Source organism: Onychostruthus taczanowskii, unplaced genomic scaffold (assembly GCF_017590055.1).
Source record: "Onychostruthus taczanowskii isolate IOZ18803 unplaced genomic scaffold, ASM1759005v1 scaffold127, whole genome shotgun sequence".
In the NCBI taxonomy this organism is placed as follows: domain Eukaryota; kingdom Metazoa; phylum Chordata; class Aves; order Passeriformes; family Passeridae; genus Onychostruthus; species Onychostruthus taczanowskii.
Window position 1 is genome coordinate 870230 of NW_024498429.1, and position 15599 is coordinate 885828.

Genomic DNA, 15599 nt, shown 5'->3' on the forward strand with positions numbered 1-15599 from the left:
CGCAGAAACACGCAGGCACTGGCAGACCCGCGCCTCTGGCTGGAAGTTGAGGGAGGGATTTGCCTTTTTAAAATTTTTTTCCCTCATTCACGGGCGGGGGGGCTTCCCTGCCGGTCCCCCCCGGTACGTGGGCCGGGCGCGCTGCGCGCCCGCGGAGCCGCCCGCGGAGCCCCGCGCCATCGCGCCGCGCGCTCTAATTGAAATGGCGCTTTTGGCCGGGGGCGGGCTGCCAGGGCGCTCCGCAATAGCACAATGCATGTCGATAGACGTCATTTGGTTTTAATGGCCTACAGGAAATTTGGCGTTTACAATGCGAGACATTAGCAAAGGGTGAAAGGGAGGGGGAGGCAGGCAGGATGGATGGCTGGGAATAATTGCAGCCCCCCCCGCCCCCGAGGCCCCCCGTCCGCACCTCGGCGGCGCTGGGTGCTGCAGGGAAGGGGGGGTCGGCGCTATTTTTTTATTATTTATTTTTTAACTTCATCTAGTTTATCAACAAGTGCAGAGTGGGTGCTACCCTAATTGTAACAGAGGAGTCAAGAGATGTGAGAAACGTGCCCTGTGTTACTTATTTGGGAGCTGAAAATTTATGCCTAGTTGAAAATGCCTGGGGAAATATTACATCAGACCAAATGACAATGATTAAAATCAGCTTTTTTCCCCCCTTCCCCCCCCCCCTCTTTTCCTCCTTCTTCTTTTCAGTAAGTCTGTTGAAGGACGTGACAGTGGCCTGATCCTCCCCAACACCGAACCGTTATCCCCCGGCAGGGCCGGGCCGGGCCGGGCCGCGCGGAACTCCGCGGGGCAGCCCTTCACCAAAAGGAGGGAAAAATATCCAATTTTCATCGCAAAATTAGCTAGGGCGAGAGCAAAGGGCTGAGCTAATTGTAGCCTAATCCTCTGCCCTGCAGGCGTTTGCAAAGCCCTGAGCAAGAATTCGCTTTTTTTCCTCCTCTTCTCCCTTCCCTCTGTTATTTAGAGACGGGATTATTGCCTTTCTTCTCATAACAGCCTCGGCAGTTTCATTTAAAGGCTTTTTTCCCCCCCTCTCACACACACACATACACACACACGCACAAAATAAATAGAAAAAGAAGCAGCAAAAACAGGGGAAGAGCGAGGAGACAGAGAAGCTTTAAAAATAATAATAATCACAGCAGGATCTGCGGAGCAAAGATAGTAATAAAAGCAAAAAGCTGAGCCCATCCACACACAGCCCCGGCAGAGCCCAAAGCCAAAGGGGGGCTCGCAGATCTCTTCTGTGCTCAAGGTAAGGACCTCGGCAGCGGCTCCCGCAGCTGCCCGTGCGCCCGCCCGTGCGGGGCCGGAGCGCGCCGTGCCGTGCGCGCCGTGCCTCGCATCGCGCCGCACCGCGCGGTTCGCGCCTGCTCGCGCTCCTTTTTTTTTTTTTTTTTTTTTTTTTCTTTTTTTTTGGAAAGTGCCTCTTCAAACTCACTCGGCTGCCGGCTCCGGGGAGCAGCGGCGGAGGGGTGTTTTTTTAAAGCTACAGGACCCGTTTGCAGCCGCCCCGCTTTGGTAGCGCCGCGCGTGTGTGTGTGTCTGTGTGTGTGTGTGTGCGTGTGTGTGTGTATGTTTTGTTTTGCTCCGCTCCAGCATGGGCAGCGCCGGCGGAGCCCCGCGGCCCGGGGTGCCCGCGCTCCCGCTGCCCCCCCGGCCCCGGCTCTGAAGACGGCCAAGCCCCAGCGCGGCGGAGGCAGCGCGGCTCGCTCTGCGCTTTCGCATGGTACACGCGGAGCGCGGCCGCGGGCTCGGGCGGGCGGGAGCGCGGGGGTGCGCGGGCCGGGGCGCGGGGGCTGGCGGCGGGGCGGCTCGGCACAAAGGGAAGGCGGGCGACAATGGGGAGCGCCGCGTATGGAAAACACGGGCGGGCTGTGAATGAAACTCTGGCGCCAGTGAGAGTGGAAGGCTTGGTTTGGGGTAGACTTCAAACCACTCTAGGCTATAGTTTGCATTCCTGCTCCTGCATGCGATGTGGCACACTTCTGCAAAATTAATACATTAGCCTGGCTAATGCTCACCACCATTGGCTGCGCGGAAAATGTGCAGGATCGGGGATTCGGGCTTGACTTTTTTTTCTTGCATTCATCTAAGACATCTCCTTTCTTGTTATGTGGGAATAAGTAAAGGACGCCATGTTGTGCCTTCTTTTTTTTTTTTTTTTTTTTTTTTTTTTTTTTTTTTTTTGGGTTGAATTTTTCCTTCGGGTATACAGTGTGTTCAAAAGAAAAAGGCAGAAGTTGAGTGACCGGGTGCGTTGCTCGCTGGTGATTTCCCTGACCATCAGTAGGGAAAAGCATTTGGGTGACGTGAAACTTGCACTAAATAGACTGGAGTCTGCCAGAGAGGCGGGTTGCTGGGTGGGGGGGGAAGAGGGGGAGGAAGGAGAAAGCCTTCCTTTTTTTTTTTTTTTTTTTTTTTCCTTTTTTTTTTTTTTTTTTTTTTTTTTTTTTTTTTTTTTTTTTTTGGTGGGGAGCTCCAGAGGGAGTTCCCCTTTGCTTCCCCCCCGCCTCCCCCCCCAAAAGTTTTGGGCACGATCTCCTCTGTGTCTCGGTGCAGTGTTCAGTAAAGCAACGTGGAGATGTGTGCAAATGTTTATGGAGTTTTAATTTTGGAGCCACCGAGCCCAAGGCTTGTAGCCCCCCGCCCCGCTTTGTCTTTGGGCTGGGAGCACGGCGGAGGCAAGTTGTCTCGGGGTGGCTCCGGAGGCAGAGGCGGTCGCCGTCCCTGCGCAGCCAGACAAAGGTAATTGCCCGGTCTGGCTGTGCCCCTCCGGCAGCGCCGGGCGCAGCCCGGGCACGCAGACTGCCCCGCAGCCACGGCAGCGCCCGGGGAACTTGTGGCCCGCAGTGCCGAGGATGGGGCGGTCGGGGGGATGCAGTGGGTGGGTTTACCCTCGGTGGGTCTGCCGGTACAGAAATGAAGGTCCCCGGGGAGGAGGAGCGGCTTCCCCGAGGCTCCGGCAGCCCGGGAGCAGCGGCGCTGCCGGGGGTGCAGCCGGGCCCGGGTGCTGCGGCCCGCGCCGCCCCCAGCCCGGCTCCCCGGGAGAGCAGCTCCATGGCAGGTCCGTAAACCTGCCGTTTTCATTTCACGTCTTAAATGTGCATGAAGGAATTAAACTGCACGAGTGAATAACAGCATTAGTTTCAATTAATTTTTATCCTGGCAACAATAAACTTTAGAAACAAAGCGCTTTTACATCCTTAATTAGTCTTGCTTCCCATCTGTAGTCTTTTAAGTGCCTGCTCCTTGATTTAACTTTGTCCCTCCTTCAGAGCCGCCTCCTTTTTTATTATTTTCCTTTTTTTTTTTTCGTTCCCCCTTCCAGACTGCTGCCTGTTTCTTTCCTGCAACCTTTCACCTCCCTTGTCCCTATCTGTCTGCTCTGCTCTGTGCAGTTTATTTCTCCTGTATTTTCCCAACATCAACAGCAGTATTGGTTACCATGGCCCCAAGCTATGTGCAGAGGTGGGAAAGCTTCATCCGCCCAAAACTTCTTACACTTTTGAAGTCTTTCTTTTAGTAGGATCTGAAATGTATCATCTAGAGTGTGTATTAAATGAACAGTATTCCTGAAGGCTTTAGAGCAAGAAAGGCAACACCCTGGAAAATTCTGCAGTCTTTCAGCATTCTCTGCCCTAGGGTTATAGCCCTGGGCACGGAGCTGAATGGAGCTCTTACAACTGCCTTCTGTTTACCTTTTATGGTTAAAATAACAGCTTAGCAAAGAAGCAACTTCATGGAGAAACGATTCAGTGAAATCATCTCAAGCTGTAGCAGCATAGCTAGTTTAATCACCCCTAGAGAGCTGAACAACTGTGAGCACAATGGGACACAAAATCATTTTGTGTGTAAATGAGCATGGCATTGTGATTATTTCACTTTGCATGGGCAAATAGTTTTTACAAGCAGTTAGCTTAGGAAGGCAGAAAAAGATAAGCTGGCTCTGAAAGATCTTGGTGTGTAATGTTTGAAAAACTAAATATTCACATAATTTGGGAATCAGGCTCTATTGATTTTGCCTTCAGCAGGTTCCTGTGCTACTTATTAGAGCAGGGTTATTGCCTGTGCCACTAGTTGGGATGCTGTATCCTGTTGTAGGCAACTAAAGAGCAAGGATTATTTTACATGGTTTAATAAATGAAGTTTGTTAGTGTTTCTGCGATATTTACCCTTAAGGTTTTAATTTTCTCATCCATATTAGAAAATATGTGCATAAAGACTTCCACTGGATAAATACATTTAGGATTTTGCTTTGTGCATAAAATAAGTACATTACTCAGTGTGATGAATTTTTGCTGTGTGTTACATTGAGAAGAGGAAGGAGTCATTAGAAATAGGGTTATGGTACCTTAAGAAACGGGGTATTTTTTTTTGGAGCAGTAGTGCTTAGCCATCGTGCCTCTTGATAATTAGCTCATACAAAAAGGATTGAATTCCACAATTTTAATAAAAATCTGGGATTCCTTTTTTAATATGAATCCTCTTCAGCCAGTGTTTTAATTCCCCTTCTCCTCCTCTCCCCCCAAAAGCCAGTGGCACCCTCAATAAGTATGAAAAGCCATAAAAGTTTGAGAACTATTTTAGCTTTCCAGTGATTTTCTATAATTAAGTGTTTTTTCAACACATGCTCTAGCTGAGAAATGCCAAAAGCAGAGGATTGTTCAAAAGGTCCCTCCAGTGAATAGTATAAATTAAATATCTACTGTGTGAGTATGGCCTCACTGAGAATCTCAGTCTTTACAGATCAAGGAATTTACTGGTATACTAACATTAAACAAAATCCTAAGATAGCAGCAGTGCTTAAATATGCACAAATAGATTCATATCACTTGATCTTTAGCTATCTGTGCATATTTTAAAATTGATGTCTGTATTTCAAGACAAATGGTTAAATGTAAGACACATTTACAGAAGACTGGAAGTCCTTTGATTTCATTTGGAAATTGTAACAAGGGGTGCAGATGAGCCCTAATTAGACTCTTGTTTTGTGAAACTGCATGAGATTTATTTCTGAGGCAGCCCTGTACCGTGCAAGGTCTGTACCTTTATCATTAGTGAACATGGTTGGGGTCTGAACAAAGACAGGGTTGACATTCAGCCTGGATCTTCTGACCCTTTCATTTAAGTGAAAGAGTAGAGACTGAACATGAGTTTACAGTGCTCTTTGGTAAGGAAAAAGCCAGCAACCTTTGTCTGTGTTGGCAGACAGATTAGTAAACACGTTGCTAAAATACTGCAGGTACTTACATACTAAGTTGTTTTTTAAGTTAGTTGTTTTATTTATGCTGTATGACATATTTACTGAAGGTTGGCCACAACCAGCTCTTGTGGGAAACAAGAAAGCAACATCTTCAGTCATGAAAGGATTCAGTCACTTTCCTTGAAGGTGGTGCTGTAGTGAAAATGTTAATGCCCAATTTTGCATCGGCTGACACAGGAGTCCTAGGACAGAGTTGGCATTTGCTGCTTGCTCAGTGCAGCTGTCCATCCAGCCTCTGAAGAGACGAGGATGTGGATTCATAATGGGGTGATGTATTCCTGTGCTGTAGATGCAAGAAATTCTTAGGAGCTAACCGAGATGAAATACAGTAAATGGAGATGTTGTGATGACTTTGTGAAGCTGTTCAGATATGTTAAGATTTTCAGTCACTTTCTCTATAGCTTGGGAATTATTTTACAAAGAATGTTGCTGATTTATGTTCATCAAGTGGTGTGGTCGGGCATCTTGAGCAAAATACTGCTAAGGGAAAGGCAAGACATGCTTTAGATTTTTCAGAAACATTGTCAAAGTAATGTGGGAGAAATAGAAATTCACTTTGCAATGCTGCATGTGAAGTGCTTGTCAGATGTAAGGAAGAGTCTGGGTGCTTGGTAGCATGCTTGAATTACAGAATACCAGGAAAATTAGATTATATTCAGAAATGTCTTCAGCTATAATGTTTTGCATATGTTGCTTTCCTCATAAGGGGGGGAATGGATGTACATTTTCTTAAACTTTTCTAGAAGGGTTTTTTTTCTGTTTGACCTGTGTGCCGTCTGCACCGACTGAACTGAAATCAGCTTTGAGACACGTTTCGTGGAGAATAAACTGCTTTTCTTAAGAAAAGAATTGAGGAATTTGCTTTTGCTAGGTTGTCCTGTTCCTTTTTAAGACATTTCAGTATTTTTAGCTTTGATTTTGCTGAAAATCTTTTGATTCAATTCAGTAATTTCACTAATTTTCCAATATTTTTAGGGCAGGAGACATTAGGTGGATTGTGGCATTTATAATTTCATGTGCTAGATTATTCGGTACTTTCTTGTCCTAAAAGCATGAGTCAGTTTATTTATCTTTCTGTTTTCACTGCTTCCAGGTATTAATTGCTTTCAGTTTGAAATCTTATTAGTTGTTTAGGTCTAATATTAAGGCTTAACTGAAAATTATCCATTTATTTCACAATTATTGAAAATAAGCCAGAAAACTGATCTTAGTTGGGAGTGAAATTTACTAGAGGTATAAACTAAATGCCTTAGGTACTGAGGAAGTCACTAATTTAGAGGTGTCTTGTTACTGAGACAAACTTGCAAAAACCCCCTGAATCCCAATTCACAAATTGGTTATTCGTTTGTCAGGGGATATTTCACATCTAACACATAAGCCCACGACCTTTAATTAGAATTTTGCAGTTTGTTTTATGCCCCTTGAGGCTGACACCTTGAAAATTTTTTTTCTTGATTTCTTATTGCTAATAAGCATCTTTCTCTTCCCCTCTGGTACTCAGAAGAAAATGATGCAAATACACTTAATTACAGTGGTGGCAATAATTTGTTAGCTGAATATGCGATCAGGCAGATGCAAAAGCGATCTGATTAGATCTGTGATCACGCTGGAAAGAAAGGTAACACACTGCTACATTTAAGAGAAACTGTTCTTTTTGCCTCCCCGCTGCAGGAGGGAAGAAGCATGTCCCGTCTGTCTCTGACACGCTCCCCGGTTTCTCCTCTGGCTGCTCAAGGAATTCCTCTCCCAGCTCAACTCACCAAGTCCAACGCTCCCGTGCACATCGATGTAGGAGGACACATGTACACCAGCAGCCTGGCTACCCTGACCAAGTACCCAGACTCCAGGTGAGACCTTGGCGTTGGCAGCTCGCTGCCTGCCGCTGCTCCCCGCGTGCACCTGTGAGGAGCATTGCAGTGCCAAGTACCATTTGTTATATATTCACTGCTTATGAATAATTCACTTTCTGATTTATACAGTAACTTCACTGGGGTTCTGCAGAAAAAAAGGCCTGTACAATTTATATATTATTTAGAGAGTCTATTCATTTTCTCTCTCAACATCTTCCGTGCTCTGCTGATACGTTTGAAGCACCTGTTGGTGTGCTGCCCTAGATTATTTCCAGCTGTACCAGGAAACTTGTTTCTTTCAGGTTTGGGGGGAAAATTGGTTTTTTCTTCCTCGAGGAGGAAGAATGGTTCTGCTACTGTGGGACTAACAGATGCTTCTGTTGGCCAGCCAGAATCCTGACCTCAGTGGTAGCTGTGTGCCCCAGCAGTCGGGTCCTCTGGGCAGTGCCTGGCTGACCCACTCCGGCTGCTGCAGCCACAGGCTGGACAAAATTCCTGTGAGTTTCAATGTAGTGCCTTGTGCTGGATAGGTTGGTGACATGTCTGGCAAGATTTATGTAGATCTGGCCAGCATTATCTCAGGATAGACTCCAGATATGCCTAATTAGGAATAGCTGTGGCATGAGGTTATTGGTGTGTGACATGGGGTCTCTGTTGTCTGCCTGGCCGCCAGTCCTGCAGGGTTCTGGGAGGGTGGGGGATCCTGGGCAGCGTGCAAGGCACTGCTCCGTGAGGGGTGAAACCCACACTGAGAGGTGCCTGATGTGGATTTAGAGTCATGGCCACTCAACCAGTGCTGCTTTTTACCCCTGAGGCTGCTCAGGGTGAGCTCCAGAGGCTGAGTGCAGGGCCAGCGTGCCCGCTGCACTCTTGGCTCCAAAGCAAGCCAAAGCCCAGATTCTGTTGCCACAGGTTTTGCTACCTGCATGGCCAGTATTCCATGAGAGATATTTTTTTTCTTTTTTGGTATGACAACCGGTGTGAAGTGCTAGTTTCATCTGAACATTTTTCTTTTAAAAGAACTAAGGGGTTTTGCAGGTTTGGCAGGTTCCCAAGCAATAAATGACATTTATGGAGACACCTTGAAATGCCTCTAATATCATAAAGCATATGGCTGGGATTTCATTCCAAGGAAAGGGAGCTGCTGAAATTCTCTATGGAAAAAAGCCCAATTATTAAAATACCTATATTTTGTGGTCGGACCAAAGCAATATGATTTTTTTGGACAGTGTCTGTTTAATAATGTTTTTGTAGTACTACTTTAATCATAGAGAAGAAATCTGTTTAGTGAAGAGAGATTTATAACGGAGAAGCATACAAATGCTTCATGGTATTAAAAAATACAGTGAAGATTCAGCAGTTGTAATAGAGTGACACATCTGTTTCCACCTTTTAAAATATTGCTGCTATTTTTAAAATATGCCCCACATCAAGCTTACTTAATAAAAGCTTCAGTTAGAGAAGCTTTGGGAGAATATACATAAATTCAGATTTTATTTCAAGAGAATACTGTACTGAACCAAAATTCTCTTTTTTTTCTGGATGATAAGTAACAAAAGCATATTTCTTCAGATTTTGAAAGCACAAAACTGACCAGAGCTTTCTTGCTGCTTGATGTTTTGCTGTGTACTGTCTTTTGTTTATATTGCTGTGTTAATTCATAAGGTTTGAATGCTTTTTCAGCTGCTCAAACTTCAGTTCTCACTGAAGTGAGAGCTTCCAGCATGAAACCTATAGATGACATCATTTTTGTAGCAAAAGATAAACCTTCACCAGCAGCCCAAGTAAGACATACTGCTTGATACATTATGAAACTGGGTGAAGGCTGTATCTTAATTTATTATCTTTCTTTTTTCCAATATTGTTGGTTTTTTCTGAAGTGCTGTGTAGTAGACTTGGTTGTAAGCCCCTCAATGAGTCTGGCCTGCTGGCATTCCTGGCTGAGGCAAAATACTTGCAGTTATTCCCATGGGGATGGTTGGAGCTCCTGGTGCTGCTTCCCTGCCCTGGTGTGGATCTTGCATATGGCACAGGCTGGCTTTGCTGTGCTGGGGCTGGGAGAGGATTCCCAGGTCTCTCAGGGGGCAGGAGGAGGGAGAAAGCTCTCCTGAGCAAAATATCCAGAAATGATGCCAGGGCGCTGCTGGCTTCTGCCGGAGGTGTAACACGTGTGGCCGCACGGAGAGGCACGGGCACACTGCTCCAGCAGAGCTTTCTGGGATGCTTTGGACAGCGTGTTAAACTCTTGGCTCGAGTGTGAGTTTAAAAGCTTCAAATCCAAGAAATCACACAAATCTGTAGATTGTATTTCAGCAAAAGATATAAGCATACGCTGAAATGCTTTGCTAAATCTTAGCTGCAGTCACGTAAAATAGTGCTTGCTGAAATTGAAAACTGTGAGAATAAACTTCCTTTTTGTTTGTTTTACAATTTCTGTTGCTTTCTCTGTGCTCCCAGATCCCAAAGAGCTTCCAGCTTGTAGGCTTTTTAGCATGTACAGTACTTGGGTTTTTAAGGACACGTGGATTGTGAGCGTGTGTATAAACGGGTGTGCGTACACAGAAACATCACATACTGCTGGGAAAAATAAATCACCCGGTCGCGTTTGAACTTCCTCAGTATTTTGAGGAGGTCCTGAGCAAACTCAGTCCGTGCTGCCTTCAGTGAGAGGGAGGAGCTGCCAGCAGCCGGCCGGGTCAGCAGCGCGGGGAGCTGTGCCCCGGTCCTGCCGGGCCACCTGTGCTGTGACAGCGGTGACAGCTGACAGCGAGCTGCGGCTCTGACGGCAGGGACTGGGCCCTGCCCGGCCCCGGGTGCTCGGCTCTGCTCGGGCAGGGAAGGACATGCTGGGGAAGTCTCACTCGGGTTAGTGAATGCTGTTAATGTGAAGCCAGAGGCCAAATCGTGCATTTCAGAGATCCCCGAGTTGTTCCAGAGCAACTTTGACCAAGTCTTTGATGTTGTTTGTATTAGTGCAGCCCTGTGATCAGGGCGTTTGTCCACTGATGAAATTTGCATAAGTAAAGGGTGCCAGATTAGGCATTAAAGGGGGTAGATGCTCTCTTTCCTGGAAATTTTTATGGCCCACATAAATTCTCTTAAGAGGAGAAGACTTGAGCAGGCACAAGTGGTGTGACAAAGGAGGAGAGGGCTCAACAGCCACTGTCAAAGGTGGTTCTGGACCACTCGCTCACCCACTGCTCTTGCACACCTTTCCAGTCGGCTTTTTGAATTAAACCACACGCAAGAGAAAAAAGCTGGCCTTTCAGAGGGTGAAAGGCAAGGGAAATGAGAAACATAAAAAGAAACTGTGATCAACAACAGCATAATGGTGGTGGTCTCAGAAATTAGCTCACAAATAATATTATTATTCCCACATCCGGTACCTACTTGGGGCCACTTGCCATGCATACCCAAAATTGTCATTAAAGTTGAAAAGCTTTGAAGGTACAAGGAGGTTGATGTTGTCTTACCTGGATCTGAGGCTCAATTTCAGTAGTTTGTTTTCAGCAAATTATCCTACTTAAACTGTCAATTCTTGTAGTACTGAATTGCAGGTAAAAAAAAATCCAAAACAAAAACAACCTAAAAAACTGTTGAATTCTAGTCACCCTTACCATCAGCATCTTTTTTCTGTAATAATTGGCTTGGTAAAGAAATTATTCATCTTTGTAGCATTTGCTCTGGAAATTTCATTCCTGTTTTCACCCAGAGGACCTCTAAAGCAGCCCCTTCACACGTTGACACTTGAATGTGGATTTATATGACAGATTGTAAAGGCTGCAAAATCTCTAGCACATCCATAAAGTGAGTTGCAAATTGTATTTATCCAGTGGAGTGAGACAGTTTTTCCATTTAGAAAACAAACCTGCACCAAAAGTCCAAGCTCCTTAGGTGCAGCCAGGAGCACCCAAAGGCATTGCCAGATCCCCCAGTCTCATTCCCACTGAGCTCTGGCAGACATCTCATTGACTTCCAGCAGAAAAGAGGTGGAAGCTCCAAATCCCTGCAGGCTTCTTGATTTCCCTGGAAATTTTGATACCACTTTGAATTTAGAAAGCAGAAGAATATTTTTTTTTGTCAGAAGCCTGTCCTTTTCACAGTCCTGAGCAGTGTTTTTATCTCAGGGAATTGCTGTGAGCTCTCTCTGAGCTGTGCTGCTGTACGAGGCAAATCTATTTACCTTCCATTCTTGGCTAGTTTGTGTATAACCCTCTGTTCAGGACACTTCCATGTGCTATAAAAGCTTATGTTTTCTGTGGCATTACTTATGGCAAAGGGGAGAGGAATGATTTCTGTGGCAGTGCCGCTGTCCAGGTGGGAGCAGTGAGGGTGCAGAGAGCCCAGAGAGCCTCCCCTGGGGGTTTGGGAGCTCTGCTCTGCTCCCAGCCTTTCCCCCTGCCAGGATGGAGCTCCTAAAACCAGAATACACTTTTTATACCCTTTCTAGTTTCTCAGTAAATTTACCATTTATTTATTTATTTATTTTATGGGCCACATAATTTATTTAAATTTAAACTTCATTTAAACTTTCTTTAAATTGAACTTAGATTAACATATTTAAACATCAAGGATATACTTGTTAAAATACATGTACAAATATAGAGTGTATATTATATATATTACCAAAATATGCTTAAGAAAACTTAAAGATAACATTACTGACACTGAATAAAAAATTTATCTTGACAAAAATGCAATAAAACACAAAATCTTAAAATGAATAAGAATTAGACCTGACCCTAAATAAACTTAAGAACAATCCAACTTAAGAGAAAATTGCTCTTAATTAACTCAGTGGAATAAGAAAACATAACATTACAATGAAAATAGCAACATGATAAATTTCAATGGCCAGGGCAGCTGAGCAGTGCAGCCCCTCCTGGTCTCAGCTCTGGGCACTGGGCTCTGCCACCCCATCTCTGGAGCTGTGCTCTCCAAGGACAGCCAGCACAGGTTTTATTATTTGGTTCAGGAGCTAATGACCTCTCTACAAGACAGTAGTTTTCCAGGCATATCCCTTCCTCACTTTCCTCTAAACCCATGGAATTTTTTGGTGATTTACAAAGGAGTCCCCTAAAGCATGTGTCTGCTCTGAATGTTTCTTGTCAAACACACTGTCATTCTTCTGATCCCCCTCAGAAAAGCTCTCCTACCAAGTGACCTGACTCCAGCTGCTCTCTAGGTGTCTTTGGGGTTTAATCCTTTTCCTCCAGCACCTCCATCTCTCTGCTTGCTGGAGCTCAGCACTGACACCTGGGAGCTGCTTCTCCCCCCTCCTCTGCAGCCTGGACTGAGTTCAGGGGAATTCTCTGCTCCAGGTTTGAGGACCCCTCTGTTTTCCCTGATGGAACACGGTTACTGACCCTGTTCAGCTGGATGCAGTGCTTTCACTGCTCAGACACACCTCCTGAGATCTGCTAGGCAGATTTCCCACATCATCCTTTACATGAAGGGCTCTGTACTGGGCCCCATTCTGCACTTCTTGGGAGGGAGCAGGGCAATTCTTAATTTGGATATATTTAGGATATATAATTCTCTGGATTTAGCAGAGCTGAGTGCATCTCATATATCTTGCTCATGTATTCACTGTCAGTCTTACAATAATTTATTTGCTAATTTTCCATCAAATCTGTGTATTATTGAGGTTATTGCCTGAAGACAACGTCCAATTAGCAAATTTTGTCACTTACCCCATGCTGGCAGTTAGGGTGTAAATCAGTGATTAAACAAGGCCTCTGCTCAAGACAGGTTAAGTGGGGTGAAGGCCAGATGTGTTCCTGAGCAGGGAGTGTTGGTGGCTGTGAGAGCACAGCACAGCTGGGGGAGGATCCCCACTGGAGCAGTGTTGGCTCTCTAGGACAGCCCCGTGCTGCTGCAGCCCTGCAGAACCTTCCATCCTCCCTCAGGTGTCCCCAGGTCTCTCTGTGCCCTGCAGTCCCTTCCATGCTCCCTCAGGTGTCCCCAGGTCTCTGTGCCACTGTCACTCTGTGCTGCTCACCCACGCGGCAGCTGTGTGTGTCCGGTCCCTCTCCAGTCCCTCCTCACCCCCACGGCCTTTCCGGGCACAGTGAAGGGCACAGGGGCACATTTCAGCCTCTGGGAGGCCCCCCTGTCCCCCCAGGCCAGCAGTGCAGTGTCCTGCTTTGTGGAGTGACCCTGGCAGTCCCAGCCTGGGAGGCAAAGGCAGCTCCAGAGGCAGCTCCAGCACTCCACGTTCAGCAGAGCTGCAGCACGTGCCTGCATGTCAGCTGCAGCACAGAGCTCATTAATTTTAATAGCTATTGTCAACTTAACCCATGCACAGACTTTTAGGCAAAGCACCTGAAGAGGCAGGAGCAAGTATTTGCCCTGCACTTTGGGGATGCTCTGAGGGGCAGGTTCTGCCGTGCCAGCCCAGCGTGGCAGCTCTGCAGCGAGGGGTGAGCCTGCCAGGCTCCCGGGGCTCTGCCCTCTGTCAGGCAGCTGTGTGGATGCTGCAGATGAGAACAAGCAAAGGAGCCAAAACCCAGAGGTTTTGGTTATGTGCAGTGCTTTTTCTGAATTAACATATGAATTCTTACAGAGATTAACATAGCTTTTGGATTCATATCATCCACTTGAGATTCAGAGATAAATCTTTGGAGTTTTTCTTATCTGGTCATCTCTGGTTTCAGCAGAACCCGTAAGATAAAAACCCAGAAGAGGGCCTTTCCCCCTTCTCATCCTCTGTTTCCCCCCACTCTGCCTGTGGATGTTGTACTTATTAAAGCAGGAGCTGGAGCAAGCAAAGGGTCTCCCTTTGCCAGTCTGCTTTATCAGGGGTGTAAGCTGAACCTGTGTGTCCCCATCTGCAGAGCCAGCTCATTACAGGCGCTACATGGCCAAGGTCACACAAGTCCTGGCAGCTCTGGGAAAGGTGTGAAGTGTTAGTTCCTGCAGGTGTTGTGTCCTACAGCACTGTGTGTTGCTGCCTGGACACATCCAGCACAGCTCCTGAGCAGAGGGAGCACTGACCAGAGCTGCTACAGCTTGAGCTGCACTGGTCCTAGGTGCCAGAGGAGGAGTACATGGCTTGGTCTCTATGGAAAATAAAAATACTCTGTAATAGGGATGTATTTACAGCTGGGAGTGGTGATGTTAAGGGCCCTGTCTGTGTCAGTCACTAGCTGGACAAAGCCCTGGATGCAGTGTCTGTCAGAGCCATGGAGGAAGCACACTGGCAGAAGATTTCCACACGTTCCCTCTGCTGTTGCACAGCTGGAGCAGTAGCTTTGGTGGTAAAGGAGAATAATCCCTGTAATCCTAATCCTGCATCCGTTGATTTAGGGAGGTGGGAAGGAAGGAATTGATATGAAAACTGATTCTTCAATCCTGTTTGTGTCCAGCTGTCCAGGATGTCCTACGAGCTGGCCTGTGGGGAGCCAGAGCAGAGCTGAGTTGCCTGCTGTCACAAAGGTGTTTGCTCCTTCCTGGCCTTGGTAGCCACTGCCCTGCCCAGCACAGCCACAGGCTGGGAGCTGCCCAGAGGCTCTGGAGAGGAACGCAGAGTTTAGCCTTTGGCAGTGCAAACCTCACTGCAGTTGGGTGCTGAGATTGGGTCCTGTTGGTGAACAAATTATTTGTGTGTTTACTTGGAAAAGTTGAAATGTTCAAGAAGACACTGCCTGGCTGGTCTCTGATGAACATTTTTCCAGGAATTATTTTTTCTCTCTACATTTGCAGCCTGGTTTGTGTGGAGGCATAAGTGGGTATTACAGTGACTTGGAAGGGGCAGACTGAGCTCCTTCTGTGGAGGAGCAGATAGCAAATCAACACTTGCATGACTTAGAGAAATACCATGTTGTGGTGCTGTGCCTGGCCCAGGTTGTTCAAAACCCCTGAATCTGAGAGAATTGCACAGTCCTACCCAGATAGCAGCTTCCTTGCCTCAGCCAGTGCAAAGGGAGGGCAGGCTGTCATGCAGCTGGTGCAGCCAGGCTGTGGGCAGGAGGGATGGCACTTGTGGCTGCTGAGGGCAGTCCAAAAGATGAACATGTAAATGTGTGTCCAGAGCCCTTGGTGCAAACCCCAGCTGACCTTGCCTTGTTTTCTGCTCTTCCCTCTCATGGTCTGCAATAACAACATGGCTGTAGCTGAGTTACACTTAGCCACATCAGTAATTTATACCCTTCCTGCTTACAACAGGTTGAAAGCTACTCTGGTTTACTAAAAAAAAAAAAAAAACAAAAACAAAAACAAAGAGAAGCCAGCAGACAAGGATACCAAAATTTCAACTTTTTTTTTTTTTTTCATTTAGCACTCTGTATTTATCTCAGTTTCTTGTTGGTCAACTTTGGTTTGTCATTTCTTTTGTTGCTACTTCTGCTTACCCTGACAGGGCACTTTGGTACCAGCAGCATAATTTAAGTATTCTTCAGCAGTCAGTTTCAGGATGGTAAGAGGGAAAGCACTAGCATTGCAGTGTATTTTGAGAGATCACTTCCACA

At 46.4% G+C, this 15599-nt stretch overlaps 1 protein-coding gene across 1 annotated transcript in view; it reads left to right on the plus strand.

Annotated features, from left to right (window-relative positions):
- The first annotated feature begins 1856 nt into the window (after positions 1 to 1856).
- KCTD15 (potassium channel tetramerization domain containing 15) overlaps positions 1857 to 15599 on the plus strand; it is a 36832-nt gene continuing 23089 nt past the window's right edge. Inside the window, exons 1-3 of the mRNA XM_041396267.1 lie at positions 1857 to 1913; positions 2578 to 2763; positions 6953 to 7128. Coding sequence (XP_041252201.1) covers positions 1857 to 1913; positions 2578 to 2763; positions 6953 to 7128 — 419 coding nt within the window. The remainder of the gene's footprint in view (positions 1914 to 2577; positions 2764 to 6952; positions 7129 to 15599) is intronic.